This window comes from Suricata suricatta, chromosome 15, assembly GCF_006229205.1.
Source record: "Suricata suricatta isolate VVHF042 chromosome 15, meerkat_22Aug2017_6uvM2_HiC, whole genome shotgun sequence".
In the NCBI taxonomy this organism is placed as follows: Eukaryota; Metazoa; Chordata; class Mammalia; order Carnivora; family Herpestidae; genus Suricata; species Suricata suricatta.
In genome coordinates this window covers 40,222,128-40,235,451 of record NC_043714.1, presented here as the reverse complement: position 1 = coordinate 40,235,451, position 13,324 = coordinate 40,222,128, and the positions used below count along the sequence as shown (strand labels likewise).

Genomic DNA, 13,324 nt, shown 5'->3' with positions numbered 1-13,324 from the left:
TGAGCATCCAGCAAGGGGAACTCGGCCTGTGTAGAAACTCCGGTATCTGAGGCCCTGGGGAGACTGTGGGGAGGGAGGCAGGAGACCAGGCAGGTGGAAGAAAACCTTCAACACGTTGTGGGACATTATCGGCGCCCACAACTTGCAGGCCCTCGGAGCATGTTTCCAGAGCCTTCCAATAACAAAGAAAAAAGTAATTAATACCCGGGGCACAAGAGGTTCACGTGTGAGCCCGGAATGGCTAAGGAGGCTGGTGGCTGGCCGCATCAGCTGTGAAAGCAAAACTCCTGGGCAAATTCTCTTTCCTGAATGATATTCTTGTCCTCACTGGGTTTATAATGGATTTGCCAAAACTCTTCTCCTTGCTCCAAGGGCACAGGAAGGCTGGGGACCAGGAGTCCCTTTTGCCAGCACTGCAGGCAGAACGCTTGCTGGTCACCCACCCCTCGGGCCAGCCGTATGCGCTGTGTGTATATGCCAATCTTCACCCAGAGTATCGTCACTATAATGAAAGCCGAGCTTGGCCATGGGAGGCCTTGGAGCTACCGGGACCTATTACAAATCCTTATCAGTGTGGGGCTATAACAACAAATATTTTCTTATAGGTCAGGTAGCTTCAAAATCTACCCAACAAAGCTGCAAGGAAGGGAACTTCTAGGTAGACAAAGTCACAGGTGAATTTTTGAAACACATTAAAGGTAGTCTTTCGTAAACATAGAACACAACCAAGCTTTTTACAATCTGGCATTTCAACAAACTAAAAGACAAAAAAATTACGTGCAACTATTTTTCCCATTCTTTGGTAGATGTTAATAAAATCATTCCTCTAAATTCACAGAAGATAGCAAAGTTAAAAACAAAAAGCCGTATTTATTGTATCAAAGGCAAAAAAAAAGTTCCAATGAAAAATTTTTGTGACCTTCGCTTATGGTAGTCCTTCCATCAGGTTTAGAATAAAATGTGATTAAGGGAAATGTTGTAAAAATTGAATTCTTATGGGCTAGCAGTGAGGCTCCGCAGCCCATTGGCCTTAGCCATTACTAATGCTGACCCTTGCAAAGAACCAAATCTCAAAGTATGCCTTGCAGAGGCACACGCACATATGAAGGAGAGATGCATCTAGATGAAACACTGAGAGCCAGAAGTCTTGGCTCTCTTTACATCTTGATTTCAATCCTCTAAGTGGGAAATATATTGAGGATCACAATAGCTTGCCTGTGGGATTTCTAGTTTCTCTAACAAGGAGTATGCTCGAAATGAAGCCCACTGTGGTGGGCCCGGGAATTCTGCAGGAGTCGCTGAGCATAATTCACAGAGCACGAAAGTCAAATCCCGTGTTTAAAGGGTTCACTTCAGGCTGGTTTTCAATGGTTAACGGGTGGTTCTATTCCATCCTGCATTTTGCGCCCCCCACAAGGGCTTGACCGAGCGCACGCTCATAAACGAGTGAAACAATCCAGGATCCCAAGGGAGATCTCTGACAAAGAGAGGTGTCACTTAGAGATGCAGCTTCAGGGGGAAGACCGATAGGGCTGAACCTGATGTGTTTGGTAAAGAATTTTATTTTATTTCTCCTGGGTGAGTAGTTTACGCTCGAGCTCACTATAGAAGAAGTTCCAGTGAAAATAAGGCTGGCATTTATGGGATGCCTTTTATCATCAAAATGCTTAACGGGTCAATGAAACGTCCTAGCATTGCTGTGGGAGCAGTTTGGCCAAGTCTTTTACAAATGGTGAAAACAGACACAAGGAAAGTGAGGAAGGGCCATGGAAAGCCCAAGAATGACAAAAAGGGAAAAGTAGCTAACACTCAGTACAATGCTGCTTATGGAGAAAACTACGTAAGACATTCTTCGAGCATTATGTCCAAAACAATGGTGTCTTGAAGAGGGCAGTTTGCAAATGGCCAATGTGAGATGACTCACAATAGAATCGTTCCTTATATTAAATGATATCTCTGATCTATTTCCATCAACGTGAGATCCATCTCCATAGAAACGAGGGAAAAAGTAGGCCAAACCCAGCAGTATGGTGTCCAGGAAGAGTGGCAGCTGAAGTTCGGGCCAGTTACAGAAAGCACTGGTTTCGAAACTACTGTGTCCACAACTTTTACTGGAAGGGAAAAAAGAAAGTGTAAACTCAAAGAACGGGCATGGACAGCTGCTGAGGGCTTTGCTGGGGTTTCGTACAAAGCCGTGGAGGAAAAATGGTCTCATGTGCACTTTGCTTTTCAGATATCCCAAAGAAAGTCAGCCGCCGTGTGCCAAACAGGTACCTCCCTCTATGCCGGCCTCTGAGAAAGGAAATGCGCTCCATCAGTCTGACCGCGCTAGGAGTCAGAGGAGCGTTCAAGTGCCAGGCCACGCTCTCCCAGATAACGACCTGGGAAACGCCCAGTGATGTGGCCCAGGCCCAGGAGGGAGAGCAGAGGTGGACCTTGTACAGGATATTACGGTGCACTCAGGCACTCAGTGCTCAGGAAAGCAGAGTGCGTGGGGAAACAAGAGGAACCCACCTACTTGTAAGGACAGTTTACTTTGTGCCGATATTTACAAAAGGCCCTGTGGTCGGGCTATGAAAGCGAAGTGCCCTCATGCAAGGGGCACGTCTGCTCTCTCCGTCCCTCCTGGGCAGGCGGGGCTGCAGGGTGGACTGCGTGTGAAAGCGCCCAGCCACGGCCCCTCACGGCCAGCCCGCCAGCCTGGCCACCATGCCAGCTGGACGAACGCGGGCCTCCTCCACGGCAAGGCGCCTGGCTGCGGCAGCAAGTCTGTGCAAGGCTCTCGACCAAGCGGTCGCCAGAGGCCCAGAGCACAGGACGTGACCCCGGCTTTGCGTGATTCATTTAACCCCTTCACCCCGGAATTCCTTTGCAGGAAAAGAAAAACATGACACTTCTGTGGCGAATGATTTCCTTCAAGGGGGAGAAGACATGGAAAACTCAGCCCTGTGACATGAGGAACAGAAGGTTTTCCTTGGGCAAACTGAGATCTATAAGCCAATCGGCTGAGTGCCGGCTGCTTGGCAGAGAAAAAAATCCAACTTGGTTGATACAACCCTTAACGTGTGAAAACACAATGACTATCTTGTTCATTTCCTATTGAGAGAGCTTAGGAAATGTGACTTATGTGTCTGTAAGTCCTCTAAAATACATATTTTTCTTTTTTTTCTCACTGCATAAAACACATACACATTCATATTATCCTTAAAGTCACTTGAAAAACACAGCAATTGCTTACAAATGGTGAAAAACACCAACAGGATGCAAAGAAATGAGCATTTGACAGAGACTAATCTTTGATGGGCTTTAACGTGTATCATTTTATTTAAAACAGGGATCCATCGGAGGTGGTGAACTACCAGGGTAAGTGTTCTAGAGCATGGCACACAGATGAAAGGTAATACTCACCAGCACCTCACATGGGACTAAAAGACAATGTCAGCAACACACCAGGGAAGGAAAACAAATAAAACGTAAAAGGCACCTGGCTGGGAGAGAAGCCGTGGAGTGCACCGCCTCTCAAGCAGGCTCACTTCTGTGCACTGTGGATGACGCTGGACCAAGGACATTCAGAACAAACAATAAAGGTTCTGATCTGAAGCCCAGGATCCTAAGTAGGTAGCCAACCTTCCCTCAGGCTGGTTTACACCCACCGTGCAGTTTAAGGTCCTAAAAGGGGGATGCGTTTGCTAGACAGTAACACAAACGCTCGCTCGATTGTTTTCTTTAGGAGAGAGAAGGGCTGTCCCCAATTCAATTTCAGCAGCGGCTTCTGAAGGCTTTTAAGTATCCTAACTTAAGAACAAATAAAATAACAACCATAAAAGACAGAATGGTGGCCTGAACTTAAACCAATCGGTCAGATGGGAGAGGCAGATTCATAAAAATAAAGACTGGTCACCAGTGTTAACGTACCGTTAATGCCCTGTCTCAACGAAGGTGTTTCGACTAACTGCAACCACAACACACGCGAGCAGTGCTGCTCCGGGCAGCACGGGTGAGAGGCCGCCCTCCAGGCAGACGCTCCGCACAGCTACCCGAGACCGCACGCCGAGTGCTCAAGTTGGAGGAGACCCCGAACTGGCAAAGGATCCCAGGCCCTGACCTGCCTCTGTGGCTGGGTCTGTGGGAAACAAGACTCACGCTCGCAAATAATAACCCCCACGTCCCCTCTCCTCGTCCCGATGGCACCGTATGTTTGCCCTCCCAACAGGGAGGTGTGCAAGCCCGTCTGTTTCCCTCTCGGGTCTAGGCACTCTCTGGGGCGTCTGCGATTAACCAGGCTCTTTCATTTCTTTCCAACTCCGTTGGTGACTTTTGACTTGGAATGTCGATTCCTTCTTCTGGAGGAGTGGCTCTCGTTGTTGCCCGGATGCTTGGGTGGGCTGTCTTCAGAACCTGGCCAAAGGAATGAGAACACCGCGTCACCCTGGGTGTGGGGTTTGCAGGCTCGGCAGCCGGGCGGCTCTCCCCCGCTCAGGGCGCCCCTTCTGCCGATACACGGGCTCCACCTAGTGGCCTCATGGATACATGAAGGCAAGGCCCTGAAACCCCGGCGGGGAGCACGTGTAAGCAAGCGGATGGCCCCACAGAGCTGGGGGCGGGGCCGAGCGAGGGCATCCTGAAGAATGTGTAGGCTCTCGCTGCGTAAGGTGGACTGTGCTCATGGCGATGGGGTCCAGAAGTGGGCGTACAAATGAAATCAAAGCACAAGGAAGAACAATTAAACCACGTGGTGTCAGGTCTACCCTCTCAACCGAAAGATGCATCCCCGAGGTCTCCACACCTTGACCTGTTACACGCCAGAGTTTCTACATCTGTAAGTGAGAAAGGATTCCTGATTTTATGAAATTAAAGACAGTACGGCCTCTCTCATTTGATCCAGAGAACACCTTTAAAACCTAGGCCCCTGCTGCTCAGGACAGCTCTGGAGCCTCCCACGGAAGAGGCCACAGCTCCTCAAGATGCTCATGGTCTACAGGGGTGGCAGTACTTGTCACACTAGTATTTGTTTGCGACCTCAGAGAAAAACTTCCCTATCAAGTGGATGCTGAGCCACCAGTAGGCGGCTGGCAGGTGGAGGGAGGAAGTGGGGGAGCAGCCAGGGGGCGGCCTTCCGGGTAACCGTGTGTAAGGAAGGCCTGGGAGGTGAGCAAAACTTCCTGGCATTGGGCTGGCCCTGCCTGAAGACCGAGCATGTGGCCCATCTTTGGCCCAGCAGTGAAGCCAGAGAGTTCTCTACTCCAGGGCTCTGATCCAGCCCCAGAGGAAATCTCCACTGGAGACGGCCATTAAACAACAACAACAACAACAACAAAAATTTCCCAGAGTTTGGTCTCCATTGCAAAGGCCATTTGGCTTTGTCCAAGAGATTCTTTTACTGCTCTGCCTCTTTTTTGTTTACTCTTCTATCTTTCATTTCTATCTCTACCACTGCTTACTTCACGCAGTCTTTTCAATGAAGAAGGGCCTGGAAGTGCCAAGAATGGATCTGTAAGGGGATGGTGCTGAAGGATGAAGCCCCAGGGAACCCCTCCGTCCACCTATCAGCGTTCCAAAACAGGGCACCGACTGACTCCTTGGATCGCAAGTCTCAAAAAGGGTGACCAGCAGCTCAGCAGAGAACATGCTAGCATTTTCCCCAGAAAGAACTCTAAAAAGCTTGACCCCAAAAGAACTTTAAAAAGCTTGACCCCAAAGGAACTCAGGAAAGCAACCGCAACAGTAGTGCTTTCCTCCCTGGGCTGATGGTGTCTCCGGGCAATTCTGTGAGCTAAAATTCACCATCTCCAGCATTCATCGGCTCATGAGAATCGAGTAGAGATTACTGGCCAGTAGAGCCTCCTTGGTATCATTCCACAAGTTCTTTAAAATAGCCAGGTGGCCCCAAATCTTCCAAAAGGCTCCTTGGAGAGGCCAACAGGAGATCTCTGGCTATACTACTGCCAGGATCCCTCTCACACCCGTCTGCCTCCTGAATCAATACGATGAAATCAATCCACCTCTTCTGAAAGACCTCTCCCAGTGCACAATTTTTCCTGACCCTTTTCACTCAGGATGAAAGCCAAGAGGAAGAACATTCCCAACAGGGTGCTTGGGATGGGACGGGCCTCGTTATGTTTTCCTGTGTCAGAAGAGGCAGGACCACATGGTGCCTCGTCTTCTTTTTTTTTTTTTTTAATTTTTTTTTTTATGTTCTTTATTTATTTTTGAGAGACAGAGAGAGACAGTGGGAACAGGAGAGGGTCAGAGAGAGAGGGAGACACAGAATCTGAAGCAGGCTCCAGGCTCTGAGCTAGCTGTCAGCACAGAGCCTGATGCGGGGCTCGAACCCACGAACATGAGATCTGACCTGAGCCAAAGTCAGAGGCTTAACCGACTGAGCCACCCAGGCGCCCCCTGGTGCCTCTTCTTAAGATACAAGTTTCTTGGGCAGACCCTGCCAGTACTTTGCAGTTTTCATTAATAAGTAGCAGGCGACATGGGATGAGCCACTCGAGACCCTTCAGGGCATATACTTATCACCATTCTGAGGATAAATCTTGATTCCAAATCTGCTCACTGGGCCTCAGGAGGAAGAAAACCCAGGAAAGTTGTTTGTTTGTTTAACGCTTATTTAATTTTGAGTAAGAGTGCAGCGAGTGAGCGAGCGAGCGGGCAGGGGAGGGGCAGAGAGGGGGAGACACAGAAGCTGAAGCGGGCTGCAGGCTCTGAGCTGGCAGCACAGGGCCCGACACAGGGCTCGAACCCACGAACCAAGAGATCATGACCTGAGCCAAAGCCGGATGCTCAACAGACTGAGCCACCCAGGTGCCCCAAAAACCCAGTGACGTTTTAAGCAATGAAGAAGAAATACCTTTTGTACCTTTGCCATGAGACCAGGAGATATCTGGGCTGTAGGTGCCATCTTCACACTCGGAGTATGTCTAGAGAGAGAAGCAGACTTAGTGATGGAGTTTCAAGGACTCCCTGGAGCTACAGGACAAGCGAGGGAGGTCGCTCTGCCCCTGCACCGCCAGGAGTGACAGAGCCTCCCCATTCCTGTGTTCCTCAGCTATAGAACGGTGACTATCTCTCAGGTGATACAGAACCAATCTTCTAGAAAGAACCCTTAGTTCCTCAGACTTAAGGAACGAATCGGGTATGAAAGCTACTATTTTACTTAAAAAGATCTTACGCCCTGCAGGACCGCTACCGTGTTCTAAGCCTGCTCTCGTCCATTTTCTGCTTTCATCCTCGTGTCCACTACGTGGTGGGCAGGGCAGGTGGTGGCCAGTGGGGGAGAGCCCCAGGCTGGGGCACAGAGAGGCCAGCGCAAAGCGCAAGAGCCGGAGATAGAACCCAGCCTTTCAAAACCCGGTCCGGGGCTCTCCCGCAATTTTACTTTTAAACAGACACATGATTAGGTTTTAAGGCCCTTATGAAAGGGAGGATAACAACACTGAACTACTGAACAGGGTGCTCACAAGTGCGGGCAGCAGCCGATAGGGGACGGGTCCTGAACCGGTTGTGTTTCTAGAGCAGCAGGACCGAAGCTGCGTGCTCACACAGAGGGCTACACCACATTCTCACCGGAAGGGGCCTCCCCGCTAACGCTCCAAGCAGGATGTCATTATTTTACAGAGAGACCATCTCTGCCTTTCCTTCTGTACCTTTTCTCGGTGACCATAGTGCTCTGCATACCACACCATGCCGTACAGACACAGGAAGGTGGTGAAGGCCTGGCAAAGAAAACCAAGCATATTTCGTGAAATGATGTTGCATCAAAAAAAAACCAAAACAAAACAAAACCATTTCTCTGAATTTCAGGGTCCCAACCGTCATGCACAGAGGACGGCGCGCTGTGGTTCTGCCATCCCTCTGAGGTCACTGGTGGAGGGACAGCAATGGCGGAGCTGAGTGGGGTTGGGAAAAGGTCCCCCCACAGCTTTTGACAAGAGTTACGACGAGACCATAGTTACTACTTATGATGCTAATAATCAGAATGCAAGATCATTTTTAGATGTAGGATGTATGTTCTGCACGGTTTTGCAGGTTTTCCTTGAGAGGATACACAGGATTGTATATATGGTTATTTCTGGTTCTCACGGCCCATCCTCTGCCCCCATCAACTGGAAAGTTACAAGGCCTCTCAGTTTGTGACCTTCTGTGGGGGAAAAGACGAGTTCTGAATGAAAAAGGAGCTCCATTCAGTCTGGGATCTTGGCAGCGCTGGAGGGCATCTAGGACCGAGGCCCACTGTGTTTGAGTGGGCGGCTCTGCACGCCTTTCTCAGTTGTTTTGTCTCCGTGGCCCCACCCCAACCCCAGTTCTGGTTGCTTTTGTTTTTCTTCTGTAAGTAGATAGGAAAAGTCAGAGAAAACAAGACCGCTCTGTAAACCCGAGTGAAATGAGAAGGGCATGGCCTGTGGGTACAGAGGCAGGGGTCCCCTCTACTTCCCCCCAAGACTCCCCACCCCCATGCACCACACCCCAAATTATACTCCCACTTATGTAAAGAACAGCATCTACAAGAGTCCAAAGTTTTAAAATGTGCCCAGATACTGGCAATCAGGGAGACGCTTCCGGTTGTCTTGCCAGCGCAATAAAGGAGAGAGGAAAGGCGAGCGTCAGCAGAGGTGCGACAGAGGAGTCTCCGCCAGACCCTCCAGGCAGGCCTGACCTTCCCAACTGTAAATGAGTCACCAAAATAAAACAAAATGACTATCTGTCCCTCCTGTCCTTAGAATTCCTTGCCTTAGGAACTCAGGGACACCAAAGCATCCGCCCTGTCTGGTCTCAGGCACTTCTCCCACATTTCCTGTTGAAGGCTGTCACCCTGAACCAATCAAACAGTTGTGAAACCATGGTAGAACCTTCTCTTCTTGAATACTTTTTATTCTTTCCAAGAATCATAACTTTATTTTTTTAATTTCTAAAACAATTAATTAATTTTATTAATTTGGAGAGAGAGAAATGAGCAGAGGCGGGGCAGAGAGAGAGAATCCCAAGCAGGTTCCACGCTCAGCACAGAGCCTGATGTGAGGCTCGATCCGCAACCATGAGATCATGACCTGAGCCAAAATCAAGAGTCAGATACTTAACCAACTGAGCCACTCAGGTGCCCAAGAACCTAACTTTAGATCCAAAAGATCTCATTCATTTCAGCTCCTCTCATTTCACAGAAGGGGAATGAATGTTTGGAGAGGTGGATGGCCTTTTTGAAGGCACACAGCTAGTATGTGGCAAAACTGGAGCCTGAACACAGGACTCTTGCTATTCCTGGATCCAAGTTTTAGGGTTGGCTGTAGAGAGGAACAAATACTGATTTCACATCCATACATCTTCACATCTCTTTCCACTCATCCACCTCCTCACCCACCTCCGGAGACAGAAAAGCACCCCAGGACTGGCCAGGGCCAGCAGTCCCTGTGCACAGCCCCCAGACGCGCGGTGGAGCCCAGACTGCAGGGAAGGCAGGGGCTGTGAACCCGCATCACCGCGGCGTGCAGCCTAGCTCTTGGCCCCATTCCTGTCAGTCAGCAACATTTGTGAGCGTCTGTTGGGTGTGCATCTTAAGTGCAGAGACAGGAGTGTGAGTGCTCTGGCTGGCCTTCTCCTTCCAGGTCAGTGACGTGGGAATCCCGGCATGGTGGAGACAGAGACGGAACATGAAAGAGAAGACCCGCTGGTTTGCTTTATTTTAAATCCATATGCAAATGAACATACATATAGAGATGACGGATTTAAAGAAAAAAGCTCCTCCCCCATCAAAAAATTAGGCAATGGGGGCGCCTGGGTGGCTCATTTGGTTGAGCGTCTGACTTCAGCTCAGGTCATGATCTCGCGGTTCATGGGTTTGAGCCCCGCATTGGGCTCTGTCTCGTCGCTTGGAGACTGGAGATTTCTTCAGATTCTGTGTCTACCTCTCTCTGACCCTCCCTGCTTGCACTCTCTCTCTCAAAAATAAACATTTCTTAAAAAAATTTTAAAAATTTAAGCAATGAATATATTAAGATTATAAAATGACTAACTTCTAACCTTTAACATATTCTAGTACTTGTTCAGATTTCTAATATACACCACCATTACATGTACCATTTTCATGGCATGGGAAGAGTGGGCAAGACCAGAGGATTTGCAGTCTGTAAGCTTATGTATGCGATTGCTCTTTTATGAAGGGCAAACAGGCTGTCCTAGGTTTGAGCGGGTGGAGTGTGGGGGGCAGTTTCCATCTCCGCAGACCAGTGTTTGGCTATGTGATGGAGGTGGGGTGGGGAGGCCGGCTGACAGCGGCTACTTCACAGGACTAAGGGGGGCGGTGAGCCTAGGGCTGCCTGTCATTGCAAGTTCTGCCCACTGGGGGGCAGGCGTGTGGTGCTCTGCCCTCTCCAGCTGGGTCCCTGCGAGAGCAGGCCTGGGCTCGGCCAGCATGGGCTTGGCAGCTTGCAGGCAGGCAAAGGCTGGCAAGTCACGAGCGACAGGTGCTTATCGTCACAATCACCACATAAAGGGGCTGCTGTGGTTGCCAAATTTACCACTTCAACCTGGGTACTTGGAGACCCAGTTGACACTTGCGCCAGGAGACAAAAGCTTGTAATTTATGGGTTTGCAATCACAGCTGTGAAAATCTAGGCCCGTATCCACTTAAAATGTCAGGACCTGGATTTAAAATAGCAATTGTACAGGTTTTGTTTAAAGAGAGGGAAGGGAAAAAAAAGAGAAAGAAGGAAAATATGTAGGAGGAGAGCTGAGGCAGCACACGATGGCGTGGTGTGTGGTAGCGGTGAGGGCGAAGATCGTTCTGGGCTTCCAGGCAGAGTCAGGAGCATGGGAACTGCTGGTGACTGATCACACAGCCGCTGAGGAGAAACTTAACTAACCGGCATGCGGGATCTCTGCTCCTGCATCAATCTCGAGGTCTGGAGATGCTCTCTTACCAAGCAAGGGAAATAATTAGGGGCTTTGTTTCTCTGAGTAGTGAAGGGAGGCACGGCCGGACTCAACTCCTACTAAATAATGTTTGCCTCACTCCAATCTTGATGTTTAATAAAGGCCATGGATACGGGAAGTGGGGACGCCTAATCATCCAGCCAGTGGTCTCTTTTCAGGCCAGGACCCCCTCCATGGAGTTGATAATGTTCATTAGGGGAGTCTGCTTCCTCTTCAAAGGTCTGCTCTCCTGAGGCTGTTTCTCAGGCCTGGCCTCAAATGTGGCTGCTCCACAGGACGTCCTCGGCCAGTTTCTCCTGCCCACGCAATGTCCCCCTTCCGGAATCCTGTGGCTCCCGCTGTGCCCCGTGCACCTGTGGCCCCCATCTCTTTCACCTCCATCACTGACTGAGTCTTTCCAGTGTTGTTGGACAGACCAGCATTTCCAATGATACAGAACATCTTCGGCTGTAAGTTAAGGGTCCCTCATATCCCAAGACTCTAACCCAATCTATCTCCCTTCGCTCAATGGGCTTCTCTGATATCCCCCAATCTGTTACTACCACCAACGCAGCAGCCCAGTGACACACTAGAAACCGTGGAGTCGCTCTCACACGATCCTAAGGGGTTGGCATCCTGTGGAGCTGACCTCTTGAACAGCTCTCAAATTCAGCCCTCTCTCTGCATCTTCCACGCCACCACCCTTGGGTCAGCCTCTTGCCTGGGACCCTCAACACCCTCAGACAGCACCTCTTTTCTCCCGGACTCTCCGACCCATGCAGCCTCTCTCTGTGAACAGGTGTCTTCCCACTGGATTACTGTCTTTGGATCTCCAACTATAGACACACAGGGTCCTTCCTGAGCAGATGTCCCTCCCCCACCTCACTCTCCTCACTCTTGCTCCCCAAACAGCTTGCCGTCTTCCTGAGAAGCTGGGCATAGGCTCAGCTGCGTGTCTTCGTACATGCCTGTCTCTCAGCCTGCCTGTGTCTTCTGGTCCCTGTCTCTTCAACTCACTCATCTTTATTCTCCATGCATTTGCTGAGGGAGCCCTATGCATCAGGGACCGCACTAGAGTCAGTGGGGACAAAAAGACAACAAAAACCTAGGCTTGGTGAGCAAGAAGTACAGTGCTGAGGAGATGGATGTAGACACTGCAGGTTACGTTACACCAAGGTAACGTACACTCAATGAAATATGTACCAAGTGTGACTGGTCCCCCAAGGGGGGTTAGCCAGGCCGCCTGGAAGATCAGGGTGCATGTCATAGAGGGCGTGAATTTAGTTTGGTCTTGGCATGAGAGTCACTAGGTAGAAAAAGCAGGGAAAAGCACTCAGACCAGGCAAAGGAAATGCCCTGGGTGAGGACAAAAGAAGTCTGGAAGGATGACTTGAGGTGGCCAAGTCCAGGCTGGGGCGGCCCAAGAAGAAAGTACCAGGGGCGGGTATGATGAATGCTTCCGATAACGACCGTCCTAAGCACACAAGCAACATATTTCAGCTGGGAGGATGTGTGGTAGGGATCCTTCTTCCTTCTCGATGTTTCTTTCTACATGGGCGGAGCTTTGCCGGTATAAGAGCCCTGCTCTCTCCACCCTTCACCCCTTTTACCCCCGGAAGAACCAGTTCTCCCTTAACCGACTGGTGGATCTGAGATGAGGGAGCACTTCCTGTCTTCCTGGGATGCAAGGCCCCCCGCACAGTGCAGGGAGGCCTACTTCCCAGGGCAGCAGAGTGTCCCATTCGGGGTTCACTATCCGGAAACCCCTTGTTGCCATGCACCTAAAGCTGAGGTTGAAAAATGTGTATCCTCCATGATAAAGATGCTATTCTGATTTCCACACTTTCTTTCACCCAATCTTTTAACTATTCTGAACTAAAAAGTGTTGTATTGTTGGTTCCTCTCCAGCCCCAATGACAGGGAATGGTTCTGAGCAGGGAACGGGATTCAGATCTGAGAGGTCTAGAAGATGGCCCGGCAGCGGTGCAGTGATTGGATCTGAGGGGTAGCATGGGGAGGCACACGCATGTCCAGACAGCGGGAACGGAGAGCAGGGGACGGAGCTGGGCTACACAGTTGGGATGGACAGAACCTGGTGGCCGGCTGATTTCAAGAGTGACCGAGGAGAGGAAGCAGCCTGTGAGGGTTTCAGCAGGGAAAGCTTCCACGGCAGCCCTTCAAAATCCTGCTCACGTGTTACATCGGGAGCCCTCGCAGCTCCCCGGCTTGCCTGGTGCTCTCTAGTGCCCCTTTAGCACTACGTACACACCCTTCATGATAGTTATCACATACCAACATGGCGAGTTTGCATGGCCACCTCCCATCTGGACTGGGACAGCCTTGGAAGGGGACACCTTTTGCAGAGGGAAGTGGGGAAACAGGAACTCTCTTGTCAGACTATCTAGATGTAGGC

At 50.2% G+C, this 13,324-nt stretch overlaps 1 protein-coding gene across 1 annotated transcript in view; it reads right to left on the bottom strand.

The window, feature by feature from the left end:
• Positions 1 to 3,295: 3,295 nt before the first annotated feature.
• PTDSS1 (phosphatidylserine synthase 1) overlaps positions 3,296 to 13,324 on the bottom strand; it is a 59,339-nt gene continuing 49,310 nt past the window's right edge. The window contains exons 11-13 of the mRNA XM_029923305.1: positions 7,653 to 7,721; positions 6,857 to 6,926; positions 3,296 to 4,398 (exon numbers count right to left, since the gene is read on the bottom strand). Of these exons, the coding sequence (XP_029779165.1) occupies positions 4,289 to 4,398; positions 6,857 to 6,926; positions 7,653 to 7,721 (249 nt within the window). The 3' untranslated portion in view covers positions 3,296 to 4,288. The remainder of the gene's footprint in view (positions 4,399 to 6,856; positions 6,927 to 7,652; positions 7,722 to 13,324) is intronic.